This window comes from Rhagoletis pomonella, unplaced genomic scaffold, assembly GCF_013731165.1.
Source record: "Rhagoletis pomonella isolate Grant_MI unplaced genomic scaffold, Rhpom_1.0 Rhpom_scaffold_00003, whole genome shotgun sequence".
Classification (NCBI taxonomy): domain Eukaryota; kingdom Metazoa; phylum Arthropoda; class Insecta; order Diptera; family Tephritidae; genus Rhagoletis; species Rhagoletis pomonella.
In genome coordinates, this window is record NW_023458557.1 from 81,582,508 (window position 1) to 81,603,278 (window position 20,771).

At 36.4% G+C, this 20,771-nt stretch overlaps 1 protein-coding gene across 4 annotated transcripts in view; it reads left to right on the forward strand.

Annotated features, from left to right (window-relative positions):
* LOC118735655 (probable serine/threonine-protein kinase roco9) overlaps nucleotides 1-20,771 on the forward strand; it is a 41,455-nt gene that overhangs the window by 1,998 nt on the left and 18,686 nt on the right. For 2 of the 4 annotated variants that reach the window (XM_036465544.1, XM_036465545.1), the window contains exon 1: nucleotides 9,142-11,947. In XM_036465544.1, coding sequence (XP_036321437.1) covers nucleotides 9,818-11,947 — 2,130 coding nt within the window. In that variant the 5' untranslated portion in view covers nucleotides 9,142-9,817. Of the gene's footprint in view, nucleotides 1-9,141; nucleotides 11,948-20,771 lie in introns of those variants that run through there. The other 2 variants (XM_036465542.1, XM_036465543.1) reach the window with 2 other exon arrangements.

Consider the following 20,771-nt stretch of genomic DNA (forward strand, 5'->3'; position numbering starts at 1 on the left):
GTTTGCATGAATGGCACACTAGTGCTTTGCTCACTTGGTCATTGCAACTGTTGGAGCAACGCCAGCAAAATGTTATACAAGTGATTTTTGTCAAAAGAGTTTTTCACCATGAAAGTTGGCAAGGGAGATTTTTTTATGAACTTTCGCGTTAGAAAAACAAAAAAAAATTTTCAAAATATTTGTGCAACTTTCTTGAATTTTTCTATCTTTTTTACAAGTTTAAATTCGCGTTTTATATTTTTTTGTTAGACAATGAGCTTATGTAAAAAGATTAATTAAAAAAAAAAAATCAATAATAAACATCCCAAGCCGGGTGACCTTGTCATTTTGTCGCGGGGTGTACTATGTTTGCGCATTGATTGAGCAGGGAATAAAAGCTGCCAGAAGTATAACACACTAATTAATTATAAAATAATCGAAAAGCAAACAACAAGTGAATTCAATAGAAAATACGCGACCATCCATAAAGCAAAAGGCAAATAACTAGTGAACAGAAACGCGGAAAACAAGGCATAATCAAATTGATAATGAAACGCTTGCAAATATCAATTCAAGTAACAACCAAATTTTGGAAAAAAAAAACATTGCCTAAAAACTTATTATTTGAACAAAAAACATATTTATTTATGTACATACTTATATACATATATTTATTCCAATTGTTCACACAAGCACAGCCAGTAAGCCGCTAGGCAGCAGACAACAAACATCTTGAGTGTCGGTAGCGGGAGGTGGACGGACGGAGGGGAGGGAGAGGCTATGCTGCGACGCACAGTGGGGCAAAAAAGGTTGCAGTGGACAAATTAATTTTGAGAGCCCAAATATTAACCAAATTCAAGTTTCTTTTTTTTTTTTAATAAAAGATAATTAAATTTCGCGTCGATCTATATGTGGCGATTTTTTAAAAAAGCTCTTTTTTTATTTATGTTCAAAAATGTAAGAAAAAAAAATTTGCGTTTGAATGCTTCCATTTTTTTGGAAAATATTTCAAATTAATTTCAAGCTCAAGAAGAGCTGATAATAGATCAAAAGCAATTTCGATACATCATCGTCGAGTGGTGCAATTTAGTACAGAGATACATAATATCAAGGCCAAACTTATGGAAAAAATGGGAGTTATTGAAAAAAGGGGCGTGGCACCTCCCATACAAACTGAATTTCTCTCACCACATACACATTCTAATGTGAGAAATTTAGTTTGTATGGGCGGTGCCACGCCCCCATCTTCAATAACTTCCATTTTTTCCATGAGTTTGGCGTTGATATTATATATCTCTATACTAAGTTGCAGCTCTCTACGATGAATACTTCCAGAGATATGTTGTTTGAAAACTTTAGTTTGTATGGGAGGTGCCACGCCCCCTTGATATATCGAAATTATTCTTCTTCTATTATCATCCTTTGAGGGTCTAGAGTCGATTAGAAAAAACCGTTTTCAAAATATATATCAGTATAGATGGCAAATTGAAAATATTTGAAATTAATTTCAAGTATTTTTCAAAAAATCGGAAGCATTCAAACGTGAAAATCTTTTTTTCTTTCATTTTTCAACATAAATAAATAAAAAACCAGAGCTTTTAAAAAAAAAATCGCCAATCGACGCGAAATTTAATTATCTCTTATTTAAAAAAAAAAAGAAACTTGAAATCGCTTCATATTTGGGCTCTCAAAGTTGATTTGTCCACAGCAACCTTTTTTGCTCCACTGTGCGACGGCCGCTTGTTGACTGTCACTCGTTTATGTCGTAGCTTAATTAACAAAATATTTTTTTTTTTTTTATTCCTATTTTATTTATTCAATTTTTGTTTGTTGAATATTATTCAATGTGCAACAACAATACCCGAAGATGGCGTGCACCCGCTCTACGCGACCCAAACACCCCGCCCCACCGCTCTAGTTTCTACCTATTCATGCTGGCTGGCGTACTGCCTGCCATTTAGTTGATTACTCGCTTCGCAAATTCTACAAACATGTGTATGTATATATGTACCGCTTTTAGCATATTGTCGCGTCCACTGTACATAAGTAGGCCGAATTTTGGAGCAGTTTTTTGTAGCGCGGCATTCATTCGCCTCCATCTGCTAAAAGCGTTGTGTACACGTTGTAAAAGTGCGAACGGGCGCGCGTGCGTACGTGCGAGTGCGAGTGTGTGTGTGTTTGTAAAAGTCAAATTTTAACCTTCAACGCGTTACTCTGTAAATTCATAGTACGTTCGAAACCACTTTCGATAGTCGGCGAAATTGATAGTATGGCCCCTAGCAGGACAAACTCGATTTTGAAAGTGCGGCTTTATTTGAAAAAGTATCAGCTTAAAAAAATATGCGACTTTAGGTAATCACTAAAGGCTATACTTATTTTTATTCGTTAATCGGTAATGCGATTTTTTTTTTTTTTGTTTGCCAAGTGAAAGGAATTTTTCGATTTTACTAGGGTGGCTCGTAACTTAAACGACAATAAAAGTAATGCAAAATTCACTTCAAACGAGTCACAGCTGCAATGTCTGTACGATACATACAGTCATTGATGAGTTTCGAGCTTTCAAAAAAAAAAAACCTCAAGACATATTTTGCAATTTTTCGGGTCTTTTCAGTTATACCACCGCCCGCTTCATCCCAAATAACAAATAGTGATAAAAATAATAGTGGCTTAAAAACGTATTATATAGTCACTACAATTAAAAATGAAACGGAGAACGTAAAATTTTTTGAAAAAAGCCATTTTTGGAACTATACAATTTTCTGTAAAAAAATATTACTCAGAAGAATACATCCGTGTGCAAAATGATGAGCACAGTATTTTTGCGCAGAACACCTTCGACCGCAGTGCAAAAATTTAACCCGAATCAGTCTAACTCTGGCTTCGCTAACCACTTTTTATCAAAAAAAAACAAAAATTCAACGCGTACAGAAAACAGCACTCAGTCCACATGCCGTCCATTGTACTGATTTCATGCCCCTTAAATAACAATAAAATACAAATTATGTATCGCGCTGACGGCATTCGTAATGCTGGAAGCCAACAAATAACAGCAAGCACCTCTGCACGTCCAGCCACTGTCATACATACCAATTTGTTCTCAAATGTTCAACTTGAATCACATTTCTTACAATCGGCTTATTAGCCATGAAAAAATCAAAACATAACTTGGTTGAAAAAACCATTGTGCTTTAGGCTCAGTGTGTGACATTGAAAAGGCACGAGTGCTCAGATCTCTGCTGCCAGCAGTTTCCGCCTCGCCCCACTCAGTGTTATACCAACATTCGTTTATTTTTGCTCGCTATTGATTGAGAATCAGCTCCACCATACCACTGACGCATAGCTGATTATGGGTCTAATCATAGAGGTATAAATCCAGAGGATTCCCTTTGGTGACAGACCCCACGTTTTGCCCAAAGACTTGGAGGTCTTGTGTTCCACATGAGATTTCCACGATAGTTTTGTATCCGGAATTACTCCTAGATACTTCACTTCGGGAGAGGCCATCCGAACTTCTCCTTCTAGTGAAGAGCACAACACTAGTTTTGGTTGGGGGTGAGTCCATTTCCATCACACCAAGTGTCAATCATATTTAGTATTGTCTGCGCTTTCCTGTAAACAGCCGGCCGAGATGGACCCGTGATATCAAGAGTCAATAGCATATTTTATGACAACTTCATTCTCCACAGTTGTGGCAACAAACCAGTTATTCCTCGCATTCCTCCCTCTCCATGGAGAGTCTCAATCCAAGTCTGCGTTAAAGCGCCATCAGGCCTCTTGAGTGAATCCCACTTTGTGGTTTGGTCCTTCTTCAGAACTTTTACCAGCCTAGCCGTTTGTCCCAAGATTTGAATTCAGCTGCATTATTCTTTAAAAGAGGCCCTCTCAGAGCGAATCAACCTCTTATACTCTCTTTGCGTGCAGCGATAGCGTGCCCAGTCCATCTCAAAATTAGTTTTGAGTGTCGTTTTAGAAGTTTTCTCTACTCACCCCTCAACATATGAAGCTCCCTGTTCCACCAAGGTACAAGCGTACGCTGACCACATTATAAAAGCAGAGAATAACCAATATTTATATCGCTTGAAATACCAGCAGACTAATAAAATAATAAAAAAAAAAAATTGTGGTAAAGAATTTGAGGTAACAATACGTACCTTAGGGTAGGGGATGAGGAGTAATGAAAAACCAGCAAAAATAAGTATGTCGTCCCCAAGGATTGTGTCCCGTAATCAGTCCTATCAGAGCTCGTACTCACTCCTCTGTTTCAGGAATTTCTGGAATTTCGCTTCAAGGAACTATTCCTGGATTATTCTTGAAGAGGTTATTTCCAAGGCCTTTAGAATAGCTTGGTTATTCGTGCTACCTTTCGTCAATTCTCCAGCCGACTACTTTAAATATGGCAAGGACTTTTGTTTGAATTAACTTTGCTTTATACTAAAGGAGAAAAGCCATCCAGCTCCAGTTCTGTTTTCAGTCTCGCAGCTGTCGATAGTCGGTATAGAAAGTTTTTTAAGGCAATCTTTAAAGGCGACGGAAAACTATTTTAGCAATGTATAGACATTCGCCTCCTTCGTGTTCGATCTCGCAAGTTACTTGTGCGGCACGATCTACACGAGAAGATTGTTCATAAAATTGACGCTTCTTCAGTGTGATTTTGTGAATTTTCTGCATACGCTCATACTTGTTGTTAAGTTTAATTTAATTTATGTACAAATTCATTCATACATACATTCATATCTTATTAATATTAATTTAAGGCAGCTCAGCTGGCGCATTTACACATATTTATGTATGTACATATGTATGTATGTACATATGTATGTATGGATGTACATATGATAAGCGTATGTGTGGGCATGTTTGAATGTATGGCCACACTAAAGCGGTTAGTAGACGTGGAAGGCGCAAGTAGTTTTGAAAAGTCTGTCAGTTACATCTTACATGTAAAGAAACTTTCGAAAGCATTTTTAATTTCCGAAAATCGAACTTTTTACTCCAAATATAGTTCCACTTTAACTGTATTGAAATTATTGCTCGAAAGCGATTTGTTGATTTATTGTCTTAGGTTTTTATAGTGTTTTGCTGTTCGCCTTTTGCAGTAACTTTTTTAAATTAAAATAAAATAAAAAAATATATATATTTTTTTCCTTTTAAAACAATAAAAACAGAAAATTAAATTAAAAAAAAAGAAAAAAATAATAATGAAATGAAAATAAAGCAAAAATAAATAACGTTGTGGTTGTTCACACCTGTCTGGTTATCAGCTTATCTGGTTATGTGGTTATATTTTTCATTCAGTTTACAACAATACTCTACACTAGAGATGAGCCCGACGGGCCCCTGCGTAAGCTCGCGGGTACGGGTCGGAATATTTGCTGTCACCACGAACTCGTGCGGGCCTGGGCGTTCAGTAAAACTTCATAAAAGCACGAAAAGGCACGAAAAAGCCCGTTGCTAATACTAAAAATTTAGATGAGCTTTTGTTTTTATAAAAAAAATAGTACATATTTAAAGCCCTTTTGATAAGAGAAAAGCAAAAAAAGAAATATTTGGAAACCGGTAGAAAATATATGATACTTAGTAGTTTTGTTTACATACATATCTGTACATAAAATACCTTCCACTTTTTCTACTTCCCGGAAAATATATTTAGGGGATTCACAAGACGTGTCAACCGTCGTAAAATCTTAAGGTTAAACCGAAATTCTTTTAAACTGATAAAGAATATATAATTAGCCAACCCCCCAACCATTTTAACCGCTATTTTACATAAACAAGTGTTAAGCTTAAGATTTTACGACGGTTAACACGTCTTGTGATTCCCCTAATTATAAAAATCTTTGATGTAAAACATTGATTCGCTTAAGTAAATATACATATGGACATAAACACAAAATTAAAAATATGTACATATGTATACATACAATAAAAGTTGGCTCTTTATTTCCGAGCCGGGCCGGGCCCCACTAAAATTCTTAACGTGCGGGCTTGTGCGTGTTTTTGAAAGTTGCTTTTGCACTCGTGCAGGGCCGGGCCTGAAAATTTAGGCCCGTGCCCATCTCTACTCTACACCACGAATATTTTTTAACCAGATAACCTGATAACCAGGCAATTAAAAAATAAACTAAAAAATATATATTTTTTATATAACAATAAAATCTAAACATTAAATTAGAAAATGAAAAAAACACAAAAAATTGCAATTGTAGGTATTAAAAAAAAAATTAAAATATTTTTAATAAAAAAAAAAAAAATCTAAAAATCAATTAAAACAAAATGTAATACAAAAAATATATTTTAATTTTTAAAACAATAAAATCCAAAACGAAAATGAAATTAACAAAAGAAAAATAAATTAAAAAACGAAAAATAAGATAAAACAAGTTTCTAAAAAATATCTTTCTTTTATAAACAGTAAAATCCAAAAATTCAAAGAACGAATAAAATAAGTTCTTAAAAATTAAATTAAATAAAAAAAGAATAACGTCTAAAAATTAACAAGAGTAAATTAAGAAGGAAACTAATTAAATTTAAAGCAAAGAAAATAATAATCAAAAATTAAATTAAATTAAATTAAATTAAAGAATATATATTTTTCTTTTCAAAATAATACAATCTAAAAATTAAAAGAAAACAAGTTTGAAGTTTTTGGTGAACATTTTTGGAATATTTATAATTTTTGTAGGTACAAAGTTTGAAACGTGGATGTATGTATATGGTGTACAGTGGCGGATTTACCGTAAAGGCGGCATGGGCAGGGGCGTAGGGCGGCAAAATTTGAGTTGAGTTAGCTGCACTGATACTTTTGCCTCAAAATATTTTTCTTATCAGAAAAAGGGCGGCAATTTCTGAATTACCTAGGGGTGAGAAATATTCAAATCCGCCACTGATGGTGTATATTGTATAACTAGCTAGACTTTTATAAAAAAAAATATTAAACATTAAATACAGTGGTATCTGGCTAGAGTGAACACCCGATGCTACGAACACCTCGAAAGAGTGCACATGAAAATTTTTCTATTGAGTACTCTATAGAGTGACCAATTTTGAGTATTTGTAGAGTGAACAAAGTTTAAAACCAATTCATTCCAAATTCAAAACTGTAACGAAAAACTTAATAACAAAAAGGATAATCCCTTGCGCGATGCGCGAGTTATTTTAGCCGACAGTTCATACTGCATCCTCCGGCGGACAAAGCCAAGCGTAGAGTGACCAGAAGGCTGCACAAACTGCCAACACCAAGTGCACCTCTTTTTTTCAGCAGCGACGAGGAAAGGAAAGCAATTGAACCCGACGGAACTTGCATGCTGATGCTGAAAAATTTGGTTCCTGCGGGAGTGGACTATCTAACCAAGGTCCTCAACCTGTCTATGGCCACTCTCATGGTACCAGACATCTGGAAAACGGGGAGAGTGGTTCCACTGCTTAAACCGGGGAAACCGTCCAACAAAAGAGAGTCTTCTCGCCCGATAGCTCTCCTTTCACCGGTTGCGAAGGAAGACACTAGAGACCCTTCTACTGCCGCACTCAACCCCAGCGAAGCATCAACATGGTTTCCGTAAAGTGCACAGCACAACATCAGCACTTGACGCCATAAACAGCCAGATAACTCGTGGCCTTAACCGAAACCCCCCTGTGAGAGAACTATTCAAGTAACGCTACTTGAAGACAAACGGTGGGCGGCGAATTACCTGAGTGGTCGAACCTCGTCAGTGATCTTTAGGGACAAATCGAGCAAACCTTGGAAAATAAAACAGAGAGTTCAACAGAGTGGTGTCCTTTCCCACTACTGTTCAACTTTTACATTTTTAAGCTCCCTCAACCAACAGAGGTAGTCTCGATTGTCTCTTATGCTAACGATTGCTCAATAATGGTTATCTCGCCGAGCTTTCTCGCTTCGTCACTGCACGGAGCCTAACCCTCTCCCCTACAAAATCCTCAGCAACGATTTTCACCACTTGGACGAAGGATGTCAGACTGCAACTGAGTATTCTCGTCGAAGACGAACCAATTCCGACGTTGAATAACCCGAAGGTCCTCAGAGTAACCTTCGAAGGTCTGCTCTCCTTCTCGGCGCATACAAGCGCAATTGTCAATAAAGTACAAAGCCCCAACAAAGTCCTCAAGTCGCTAGCCGGCAGCACCTGCGGCAAACAAAGGAACGTTGTTGGCAACGTATAAGGCAGTTGGCCGGCCGGTTGTGAACTATGCAGCGCCTGTGTGGTTACCGAGGACTAGTAGGACGCAGTGGATGAAGCTGCAGACCTGCCAAAACACGGCACTTAGACAGCGACAGGATTCCGTCTGATGTTGCCGCAACATCACCTGCGCGACGAGGCACATATGCTCCCGATTAAGGAGCATAACGCAATGTTCTGCAAGCAATTCCTAGTAGGGTGTTATCGTGTTAGCACCCAAACAGACATCTGAGTGCGGAAGAACCCTCGCCACGGCCGTCAGAAGGAATCTATATGAACTGACGGACGAAGTCCGGGGTTCATAAAACTTAAATAAATAATTCAAAGAGAGCAAGTCCCGAGTTATATAGACTCTCAACCACCTGACGTTGACGAGACAGAGCTTCGTCTGCCTAGGGAGACTCGGACCACATAGCCCAACTTCGATCCGGCTACTGCAGCAGGTTGAACTCATACCTGAACAGAATAAATGCAGATGTGCCAAATGAATTCCCGTCATTCGGAGAGACGCTCCATGACACGCAGCATCTCTTCGCATGCCCACTGAACCCCACCCTGCTAATGTGTCTGGCCTTATGGACAGACCCCATCGAGGCTTCACGCTTCCTGGGTCTACCGCTATAGAGCTTGACGACAACGATACAACAACAACAGGAAACATCTGTTGGCATTAGCTGTGGGAAAAGACGACACTTCAGAGTTCTTAAAAATTTAACTTTAAAAGACGCACTGCACAATAAAATTGATTTTAGAGAACAAAAACTCAATCTGGATATAGTGAACAATCTGTTTTCTATGAACTGGTCTTGCATTAATTAGTTCACTCGACCCAGATAGCACTGTAAATCAAAGAAATATAGCCCAAACTCGTCAAAATAAGGCGAGTGAGTCTATTACTTCTGTCACCAGTGTACAGCTTGCAGTTTGAATTTCTGAAAGCAATTTCTGTAAATCTGCAAAATGGCCACAAAAAGCGCTTGCATTGCCACGCCTAACCGCACTATAAGAGAATATCAAAAGCAAAAATCGCGACGACATTCCGTGCAGTAGTGATAAAATTTACAACATCAACAACCACAGTAGCAGCAAAGCTGCTACAGTAGCAACAGAAAATCGTGAATTAAGCAACAGAAAAGACTTCAGTCTTCAGTAAGGCGCTTCGGAGCATAAACAACAAAGTGCGCTTGTGTCGTCGTCGTCATCGTCGTAAGAGTTGCAATCGTTAAAGTCGTCGTCGTATAGCCGCAATATAGCGAGTGCAATTGATGATTTGTTGGTGCATAAAAGCACATACATTCATATAGAAATAAATATATTTAAAAGTGAACATATCCATAAAAACATAGTTTTCTGCTTCAGCGGCTATGATTTTTTTTGGACATATTTTGATTTGAATTTTTTTTTTTGCGTTTTTTTTTTTCATCTGTGACCATCGACTATCGTGAAGTTGACCCTGCTACTTTGTGCATATTAATGTTTTCTTATTACAATAACAATAAAAGCTAGAAACATACATACAAATATATGTACGTAAGTAAGAGAGATACCAAAGAAACAAAGTGCAAAGAAAAACGTTTCAAAAAATAGTTTTTTCGAAATTTTAAGAATTTGAACAACCACTACAAGTAGTGAACGCACGCGTCATGAAAGCTATAGCAAGTACAAATCGAATAAAAGAATTCGCCTACAATTATAGCGAACCCAGCACGAATATCACGCAAGCTGTTGTCATGGCGAGCGATAGCAACCCTAGTAGCAGCGGCAGCAGCAACACACTTCCACTTGACTACAGCTCACCCGTATGCGGGCCAAGAAAAACAATGGCAAAGAATGAAGAATGTTCCAGAGCGGAGCAAAGTGCGCCAGCAACAGAAACAGCAACAGCGTCAATCGCCAAGGAGCTGGGTGCGAGCGCTGGAAGCGAGGATACAACTAAATTGATTTCAACGGCAATTAAGTTCATCAACATCAATAACAACAACAGCAACAGTTGTAGTAATAACAGCAATAGTGACAAGCAACGAACAAATAGTCGAAACACGGACGCTGGCGACAGCAACAAATCAACATCGAAATCGACAGGCACAACAACAACGAGTACGACTGTTGCTAAATCAGCAGCATCGAAGTTTATTAATTCTCGCAATAAATTGACGACAACGACAATTGTTGGGCAACAAGAAAAAGGTCGTACACAGGAACAACAACAACACAAGGATGAGGAGCAGCAGCAGCAGCAACAACAGGCTGAACAAATGTTTTTGTTGCCCACAACAAGGGACCTCAATCAAATCAATTTAAAATCATCACTGTATGTTGATCAACAACTATGCAATGGCGGCGACAACAACATCAACAACAACAACAGCAACAATAGAAGCCTCAATCAACGGAATGATGTACAAAGTAAGTTGAATACAAACGTCAGCAGCAACAGTAACAACAATAATAATCTGAACAATGCTAATAATATTAATAATAATAAGAAGAAGAAGCAGCAGCAGCAGCAGCAGCCACAACAGCTAAACGAGATGTCCAGGGTGGCGTATGAGGTACTGAATAATAATAATAGTAATAACAACAATAGCGCCAACGCCAGCAATGAAGCAAATGATAGTGAGCACAACAACAACAACAACAACAGGGGAAAATCGCAAGTGAATGCGAAGAAGCAGAAGAACAGCAACAACCACAATGACTTGGAGGAGCTGGAGCAGCAGAAACAGCCGCCTCGCCAGCAATCACTGATAACCGTGGCAAAGGCGGCGCCCGCACAGACGACAATTGTCAACGAACTAAAAGCCACAACGAAAGTGAGAGCAGAGAAAATTGCCACAACCGTCATCACGCCGATAAGAAAAGCAGTCGCAGCAACAACAACAACAGCAACAACAATAAAAACGCCAGCAATTGAAAGAGCGAAAACGTCACAGCTAACGTTGCGCAAATCGCTCTCCACGCCAGCATCTTTTAAAATTGGCGACGTCGCTTGGAGCACGTTGAGCACAAGTAATAACAACAACGAAATTAAGCAAACAGATAGCAAAGTTAAGAATAGCAACAACCGAAAGCTGATTATAAGTTCGAGCAAAACAAAGAATGAGACTGTGACTGTGGAAGTGGAAGTGACGAAGCAGGAGGAGGAGGAGAGGAAGCTGTTGGAGTTGGAGTTAGTGTGCGGCAATAAAGATGATAGTGGTGGTGGTGGTGGTGGTGGCGATGGCGTTAGCACTGACAGCAGCCGTGGCAAGTGTACAAAGCCAGCAATGGCTACACCGATGACAATCGCGAACTTAGTGCCACCAGCTGCAGCAAATAATACAAAAGCTAAATCGGCAAATGCTTCAATTGAAGAAGCAATAACATTCACAAAAGCTATAACAGCAACAATGAAAAGTACAGCATGTACATCAACAACAACAACAAAGGCATCGGCAACAATGGATGTCGTAATGCGTTCACAATATGTCGCGCATGCGCCGCCGCATCAACACCAACACCATCAACACCAACACCATCAACACCAGCACCATCAACACCAACACCACCATCTACAGCAGCAGCAGCAGCAACGTCATCATCAGCAGTCAAATACGAAAATTGTAAAAGCCAAAACTAATGATAATAATCAAGTCATACACGACGATGTTAGCGTCGTTGCCAGCACGACAACCGCCCCAACGCCATCGTCATCATTGCCGCGTCCAAACGTTAGCTTCGATTTGGATTTGCGCTTTGGTTGTGCGCATTACAAGCGACGCGCTATGTTTGTGGTAAGTTTGGCCTTCTTTTATGTATTTTACTTTTTTAGTTTTGTAAATTTTTTTATTTTTTTTATTTTGCGCGCCACAACTGTTGTTCTTTTTTTTTTTATTTATAGCTATTCACTTTTGCTGCATTTTCAAACCTGCTCCCTTCCTTTGTAAAATTAGTTAGTAAATTAGCCGCTATTCCTGAGCATAGGTTGCCATAGCATTTTTATTTAAGTTCTCAGTTGTTGTGTTTTTCGCTAGCAGAAAGTTTACCACGTTTTTTTCCATGCTAATATTCCATGTAATATTACACATACGCCCCACTGCACTTCCGGTTGAGTAACAATAAGGTTTGAGCACAAGGAAATTAGTGCAAAAAACAATTCCAATTACTTTTAAAGTAATTGATGAATTAAAAAGGAAAACACATTTTTATCAGGAAATCTACGAATTCGAATGCCTGCTACGAATACGAAAAAATTGGCTATCACTGAATCCGAGTGGACTCCGAGTGCTTCGAATGCTGCACTTTGATAATTCGAAATCCAGCTGGTGCAAAGGAAAAAACAGACATTTATGTATCTGTCATTTTGCTAACGCTGTGGCAATGGCTGTGAGCAAAGCACTAGACTTCCATTTGAAAGATCCGAGTTCGAGTCCGAGTCCCCTTTTTCATTTAATTTTTTTTTTAACTTTAGATGTTATTCTTTTCATAAGATTTTTTTTTTTTTTATTTAAATTAAATTGATATTAAAGTAACTAGGTTTCATTCGCAATAAATTGTTGTTAAACTAATGTTTACTCGCAGTGATTCCCAAAGTGGTCCAAGTGAACCCCCACGTGTCCACGGGAGACTCGTCGGGGGTCTACGTTGGCGTGAAAATAAAATGCGGGTTCACAGGTTGTTAGTGGGGGTCTACGAATATTTACCTAATTCTGATAGCAAAGAACAAAAATGTTGGCTTGGCTTTACCTATCAATGTAGGCTGATAATACACTACTCGAAAAAATTAAGTGATCAAACAAAAATCCAAATTTTTCTGTGATTTTTGACCGACTGTATTTCGGTGAAAAATGGACGTATTGGGACTTTAAAAAAAGCTATTTGAAGTTTAAGTCTCTAATTTTCAAATTTCTGGCCTGCGGTTATCATACAATCCTAACAGATAACGAGAAAAAATAATTTTGGGATTTTTTTTTTTTTTAGTTCACGGGCTTAAAAAAACATTGTTGCAGTTAGGTCGGCATTTGGATCAGATGGCTTTTTCTTTTTCTTAAAACATCCCCGAATTTTTTTGAGTAGTGTATTTTAAACAGTGGTCGGAACAATTCCGTACTGAGGTATACAATTTCCATCTTCCTCCTCACTACAACTCAATTCAAAAGCATTTAATAGCATTTAATTTTGATTTCATCTTTTGTGAGTTAAAAAAGAAAGAACACTCTTTAACTAAATTTATCTTCAGTATAACTCAGTTTTTTTCGCCTTAATATTTACCTTACTGCTCATAAAAGAACGTTCAGCCTCTTTTGCTCATCTAGCCTTCATCACTCAGCAGTTTTAATCATAGATAAACTAATACTAACAAGCGATTAGTAGAATCAAAATTTGGCTTACCCCAACTTCATTGGAAGCGATCAGTGGAAACGCCATTCTCACCAGGCGATTGTTGCTTTCAACTAAAAGTTGCCTGTAAACTCGCGTCTTGAAAACACCGTATAAAGCAGCAGGGAGTGCTCATTGTGCAATCATTTGATTTATGCTCTAAATTTGATGCGCTGCTTGCTTAGCTGTTTAGATTTTTCTAGATTCGATCTTTCCCCTATTGTCAATTTCTTAATTCAAAGTTCGGCGTAAACAACTTTTCGGTTTGTTTGTTTAAAGTTTTGTTTTTTGAAAGTGTTAGCGATAAATTAGAATTCCGTTATACTCGAAAAAAAAACGGCTCGAAAACCTCGAAACCCTCAAAACTTGAATGACGCTTTTCGCGTCTCCTAATAACTTTCGAGGCAAACTAGTCGCGAAAACACCCTCGAAAAGTGGTTCATAAATTTCAGTGTTACTTCATACAATTTATATTTTTAACTTTTTCGTGGCATTTCGAAAGTTTTGCTTTTATATTTACTTCAGCTGATACTAGATATGTATTATACAAATAAACTCTGACTGAACTGTCAAATTTCTGCATTTCGCCATTGTTTGCGAGGATGTAAAAAGGTGCATTCCCAAAACAGGCTCGAAAACTTTCGAGGTTTTCGAGTTTTCAACTCTTCGCGTTTAATGAAATCCCCGAAATATTTTTCACATAACTTTAAAACTAGGAGCAAATACTCCTCATGCAAATTCATGAAAAACTTTCAGAAAGAGCCAGCTCTTTTAATTGAACTAGTTCATTAGTTCGTTCATTACAGTTAACTAAAAGTTTCTGTGGCAACACTCCAACAAAAATGGAAATGTAATTTTAATACATATGGCATCTCGTTTTTCGTTGTAAGGGCATTAAGAAACAAATGATCGGAATTCGCGCTAAAAAAAAAAAAATATTTTATTTCATTAAATTTCCAATGTTTTACATCGTTTAGAGCAATTTGTGTAAAAAAGTAAATATTTGAGTTGAGTTTTTGGGATTTGTGCGTCTCTACCTACCCGAAGTTAAAATCTCATTTTCTGATAAGGGGAACCAATCTTTAGATATGTACATAGCAGTCGATTTCAAATGATGAGAGTAATTGAAATTTGAATCAGTAAATTTGCTTCCAAACCGAAATGCCCACATACATGAAGACAGATGGAGCAAAAACCATTTGGCCATTTCATTTGAACACAAACTTAATAACCTATTTCGCTGGCAAAGTAACCAAAGTCGCCACAAAGCTATTCAACTAGTTTATAAAAAAAAAAAAAAAACGAATTTCTTTCGGTATGCAACAGTTGAAGAAATCAAATTGAGTAAAAATAAAATAAAATTAATCCACTACACTTAACTTTCGCGGAAGTAAATAAGCATCTTCATGTATAATAGCGCTTTCCAACGTACATACATACATACATATAACAACTGCCGGCGCCACTAGTACAACCGGTTGGAACTCGATGTAACTATTCGCATTTGCTTGTGAAAAAAGCCAAAACAATTTCTGGCTATAGCGAGTTAGCAAAGTGGCTGCAATCTGGTGTACTTATGTATGTATGGTATGTACATAGTTTCTATGTATTTTGTAAATAAGTATGTAAGTAATAGGTTCAACTGATTAGCTACTCCTAAATATTTAAGTGCTACATACATGCTTACTATGCGGCAAATTTTTTAGTTGTAATAAAACAAAATTATACGTATTGATTTACATATGTATGTACATTAGGGTGCATCACTCTCCATAAAAAAACAAAAATTGTTACTATTTTTTTCATCGGAATTATAAATTTTATTAAAATTTAAAACTTCTCTCAAAATAGTAAGGAAAAATATTAAGAGCTGGATCGATGTGAAAATTCCTCCAATTACCGATTTTTTATAAATAAAATTAATTTTAGAAATATTTTTACCAAAAAAATCACTTCAGTTGGTAGATATGCTTAAGCTCAAAAGGTCTGCATTAGGGAAGGCAGCGATTAATCATTTCATTAAATTAGTCGATTATTTTTGTCCCATTTACGATTTAATTGTATCGTAGATTTGTGTTTCATTAATCGATTATTAATTGATGAATTGTAGAATAATCGTACAAATATTTTCAAAAATTATAGATTCTGTAGCTGTTTAAAAATTTCAAACAGCCGCAAGAATTGCTCTAGTTCAGAGCATGTAAGCCCACTGTAAAGGCTACAAAACTAAGTGTGGCAACGTTAAAGGCCCTACACACTCATTGATTTATCGCCGAACCAGTTGGTCAAATACTAGAAGTTGGTTGAAAATAAGCCGTATGTAGGCAAGTTGGTCAACCTTGAGTAAATGAAAACTGTTTAGCCAAAACTTTACGGACTTTCGAAAAAATACTGATATTTAGTTGATCCATTGTTGCATGCTGAGCGCCGTTTTTTAATAGCCGGTGCTACAGCCACCAAGAAACGCAACCGTTTAACAACAAAATGATTATCAAAACGTTTTTGCAAAAATGGTTAAATAATCATAAAAAAAATACTCGTTTTATTTCATTTAAGGCTAATTAACAAGAAAATTAGAAATTTTGTATAAAAAAATGCTTTTGTGAGTACTCACTGTAAAAACAAATCCTTTAAAAATTCGATTAATCGATTATTTCTCAATAATTGCAATTCATTTTTTTTTTTTGGCTTGCGATTAATAATTTGATTAACTAATCGATTACTTAAATTGTTTGCTAACCCTAGGCTGCATAAAAAGTTTAAAAATTGTATGAACGGAACCAAAACATATGTAGATATATTTTGAGACATTTTCAAATCAGCCCAGCTCACGTAAATCTTAATATTTTTTTCAAACTATTTTGTTAGAAGTCTTAAAATGTAATAAATTTTATTAAACAGTGCCAATTTTTTTTTTTTTGTGTGGAGAGTGATACACCCTAATATACACACATATCTACATATGCATATCAGACCGTACCACCTTACAAGCAAATAAAAAAGTTCGCCGTACATCCCCGAGCTTTAAAGTATTTTTACAAAGCGATTTAAAAAAAAATGTTTGCCCGAATCTAGGGGTTGCCATTTTTATTTTTCGGTGACACCTACATTCGAAAGTAAATTTTTTTTTTATATTTACTTCTACTGGAATAATCGAAATACCTCCCTAGCAAAAGTTTAATGATTTTGGGCGGGATTTAGTTTGCTGGCATTAGGGTGGTACGTTGTCGTGACAAAAAGCTAAGTCTGGTGGATACGTACTAGAACGGAGAGTAGATACCTAAGGGGAATGAACTTTGGAACCAACAAAAATTTCCTCTCGATGCAAGAATAACGTTATATAGTACAATACATTAAGATCCGACTGTAAAAGCCGAAGATATGACGAAAAATGTTTAAATTAGACCTCTAAGTTCGGCCAAAAAAAAAAAAAATATATACAACAAATTTTCGAAATTGGCTTGCGAATATACGGCTCACTTTTTTTCTGGTACAGTCTAATGTACATATTCATGTATGTGTACTTTTGACAGAACAACTTATGTGTTTTAGAAGTTTACATTTGAGATACCAAAATAGTAATCCCACAGACAAAAATTGTATGTTTAACTTCAACCGCAAGCAATTATGCTTTTAAGCAAATATTGGCTCTTAGCTCACATATATGTACATACATATGTACATATTTTACTACAAGACAAAAAAAATCAACTATTTCTTCTAATTATTATTTGCTCACTTTTGTGGCGACTAAAATAATAATTCAAAAACCATTTGTAGATCTTGACCTGCTGACACAGCTTAGTAAGTTCAATGTACCATAGCATTTAGTTTGTTTATAACTGTGTCCGCCTAAATTGCATAAGGCTAAATTAATAATTACAAGACTTACATAAATTTGCAGTTTCACTATATACAATCACATACATATACATATAGCTAAAGTAATCGAATGCAACTACGATGTACACTTAGGTTTTGTTGTGATGAGAAGCAACTTTCGTATTATCGCTGCTGTTTGGCGTCCATGTAGCGAAGCGTTTTCGTTTTCTATTTGGTTGGGATACTTGTGAGTGCCCTGTAGGGAAAAATTAAGCAAGTGAAATAAATTAGTTTACTTTGCATTTTGTATACTGTGAGAAGCCGAAATACATATTTGATTGTGAAGAGCTTGCGATGCTGGCCGACAGGTTTTAAGACCGTAGCGAGCTTCTATAAATGTAAGCACGGTGACCGCGTGGCAGATGTTCAGAGTACCCATAAATTATGAAGGAAGCTCTCTGCTGAATGACTCCGGGTCTTCAAGCACTGATTACCGAAACCGGAATCGAAGGAAAATTGAAAGGGTGCCTTGCCTGCCACCACCAGCAAAGCTCCTGAATCTCTCTCGGTCTCGGAAATGATGCTAGGCCAAAATCTTACCTGCCCTGGAAGGAAGCTAAATTTTGACACTAAAATTATAGATACTATATCTACATAAGTAGCTGGTTTATAGTACTTCTCGGCAACTGCTTTGATAATAAGTTGTCGATCTGAATCCCCTTTAGGAGCGAATGTTAAAGAGTAAAAGGCCAGATTCTGGGTCAGTTTCAATCTACAGTGATGGATCTAAACTAAATAAAAAATCAAGGTAGAATGGTTCTAGTTAAACGACTAAAAAATTTGAGCGCTTTGAGTGACCCCTAAATATTTTTTAATTTCAAAATCAAAAATAGACGTATAATTTTTTCGGTATAAAACAATCATAGGCGGTGAGAGCATTAAAATTCCGACTTTACTTTTTTTGGACCACTCTAATGTATGTATACATATGTATGTATATGTGCCTACAACTTTTTTGGTGCTCATTTTAAACTTATTTTTTGCTTTAATTAAAGAAATGCTAATAAATAAAGCTTAAGCTTAACTGATACATATCTACATACATACATACGAGTATGTATGTAAATATGTCTGGAACAGAAATTGTTAGAAAAATATTCTGGTATGTAAGTGAGAATTTTTTCATGTTGGCATTGACAAAACTTACTTACTTTAATTAGCATTTGTACATATGTACTATGTACATAGGTGCATATTACCAAGCATATTTGCTTTGAAGATATGAAATTCTAATATTTGCTAAGCAAATCCTAAGGATAAGGAAAAGTAGTAAACTAGCAAAACATTTAGGTTTTTTTAGCTTACCACCCCCTAAAAAACTGCATACAATGGCAACCTGCAAATTCGAAGAAACCAGTTGTCGAAACATTTAATCCACTCTGAGATGGGTACCTCAGAAACAGAAAGGTTTCTGAATGCCTTAAGGGGTTTGATTTTTTAGCCGGTTGAAACTTGCACTTCATTAGACTAAAATTGTATGTATATAAATGTAGGGAGTTTTCTTTTCCAAGCGGAGCATTCTTTCCAAGCGGGCCCCGATCTCTCAATTTTCGGTTTAATTTAAACAATTCGTAACATTTTGGAAAACTTCGTATAAATGGTATATTTTTTCAACTTCAACATGGAGGTTAATAAACTCCAAAAAAAAAAAATCTATTAGATTCGCTTAAAACTTTAAAATAGGGGGTTCTTATGTTCGCTCGATTACGTATCTGAAATTTGGTTTTATAAATTCAAAATGGCAAATCCATACTGGATCCAAAATTTATCGCGGAAAAGTTAAAATCGAACCTGCCATACGTACATGGCGCATGAGTAACATTATCATCTCGTCTGAGTGACTCATACGCCATGTACGTACATTTAATATCACAGCGAGTGACGAAAGCAGCCAGTGTGAGTACACCCAACATATTTAGCATTATTCTATACGCCAATACCTTTCAAACGATACCTTATATATTCACATCCGGCTACTAGTTGGAAAGATATAGAGGTAAATGTGTTTTGGTTCGTGTCTCCACTACGAGGTGCTTTGGTATGTATGTATGTATGTGGCGTCTGTACGTACCTTCATTTAATTTTTTTTTCAAACTTTCAGGAATTAAACTACCAAAAAAACTAAGAAGGTTTTGTTCCAGGATGTTTTGATTCGTATGCCTTTGTAGGCGTGGCTGCTGCCTGAAAATCGAAAAAAGACAATTTTTTAAACTACCATTGAGGCCGCACTACTCAGTCCATGTCATTGTTGTGGATATCAGTAGAAGGGTCTTCAAACAAGCTATCTAACGCTATCTTTTGTGTTTATAAAATATAAATGTGTCATAACTAAAAATCGGACTGCTGAAAATATACATTTTGGGCATTTTCTCAAAAACTGATCAGTCGATTTTATTCTAGGTTTCCGAAAATCTAGCCTGAACCTTGGCTTTCATCTGGTATATAGCTTGTATCTGGGAAAACTCTTGTTGTGGCGATATTGCGATTCAAATTGCAAAAATGTCGCTCTAAACAGATAAGATATAAAAATAATATATCCAGTTCCCCAAAAAAAATCGCCCATTCTCCGATTGCCACTTAAACCGAAATTCCCTGCAAATCGGGGAATTTCCCGCGAGTTGACAATTTGAAGGAAGCAGCTGTGCTAATCACTTCGTACATGTCTTGGAAACCACAATTTGTGTGTATTTTAGAGTTTTTTCTTCAGTCATATGCCGAAATTGTAACATTTTTTTCCATTTTAATTGCAGGTACATATGTACACAGTATTTAACTGTGCTACATGGTTTTATCAGCCGCACTTAACCTACCTGGGAAGACGCGTACAATATTACCCCCAGTTGTACATAAATATGTATGTATGAATGCATTTAGTGCATTCACCCAATGTGCCGCTACTACTTACATACATACATATGTATAAAATGCCACTGACCGAGTGCAACACCGTACACGTGATAGAAGTAAAACTTCTTAAAAAAAGCACATGTGTGCGCCCCACACCCGGTAGAAATCTTAACAAAAATAAACTACGAGACAATCAGACGAATACAGTTGTTTATTGTATGGAAAGTTGGTACCAAGTTGATAAGTTTTTATCATGTCTCATAATTTTTTTTTTTTTTTTTAATTTTTTTCGAATACAAAGTATGTGATCATTCTTTTTCGCTTTATTCTGTATTCGAAAAATTATATGTTTCAATGGACAGATCGATTTGAATACATAATTTAGATTTAGATAACATTTTTAGCAATTTATTTGAGAAAAATAAAACATTTAGATTATTGTTTGTATTTTTGTCGATTTTAAATTTGCTACCCCAAAATAATTGATATCAAATAAAACACCTCTTTGAG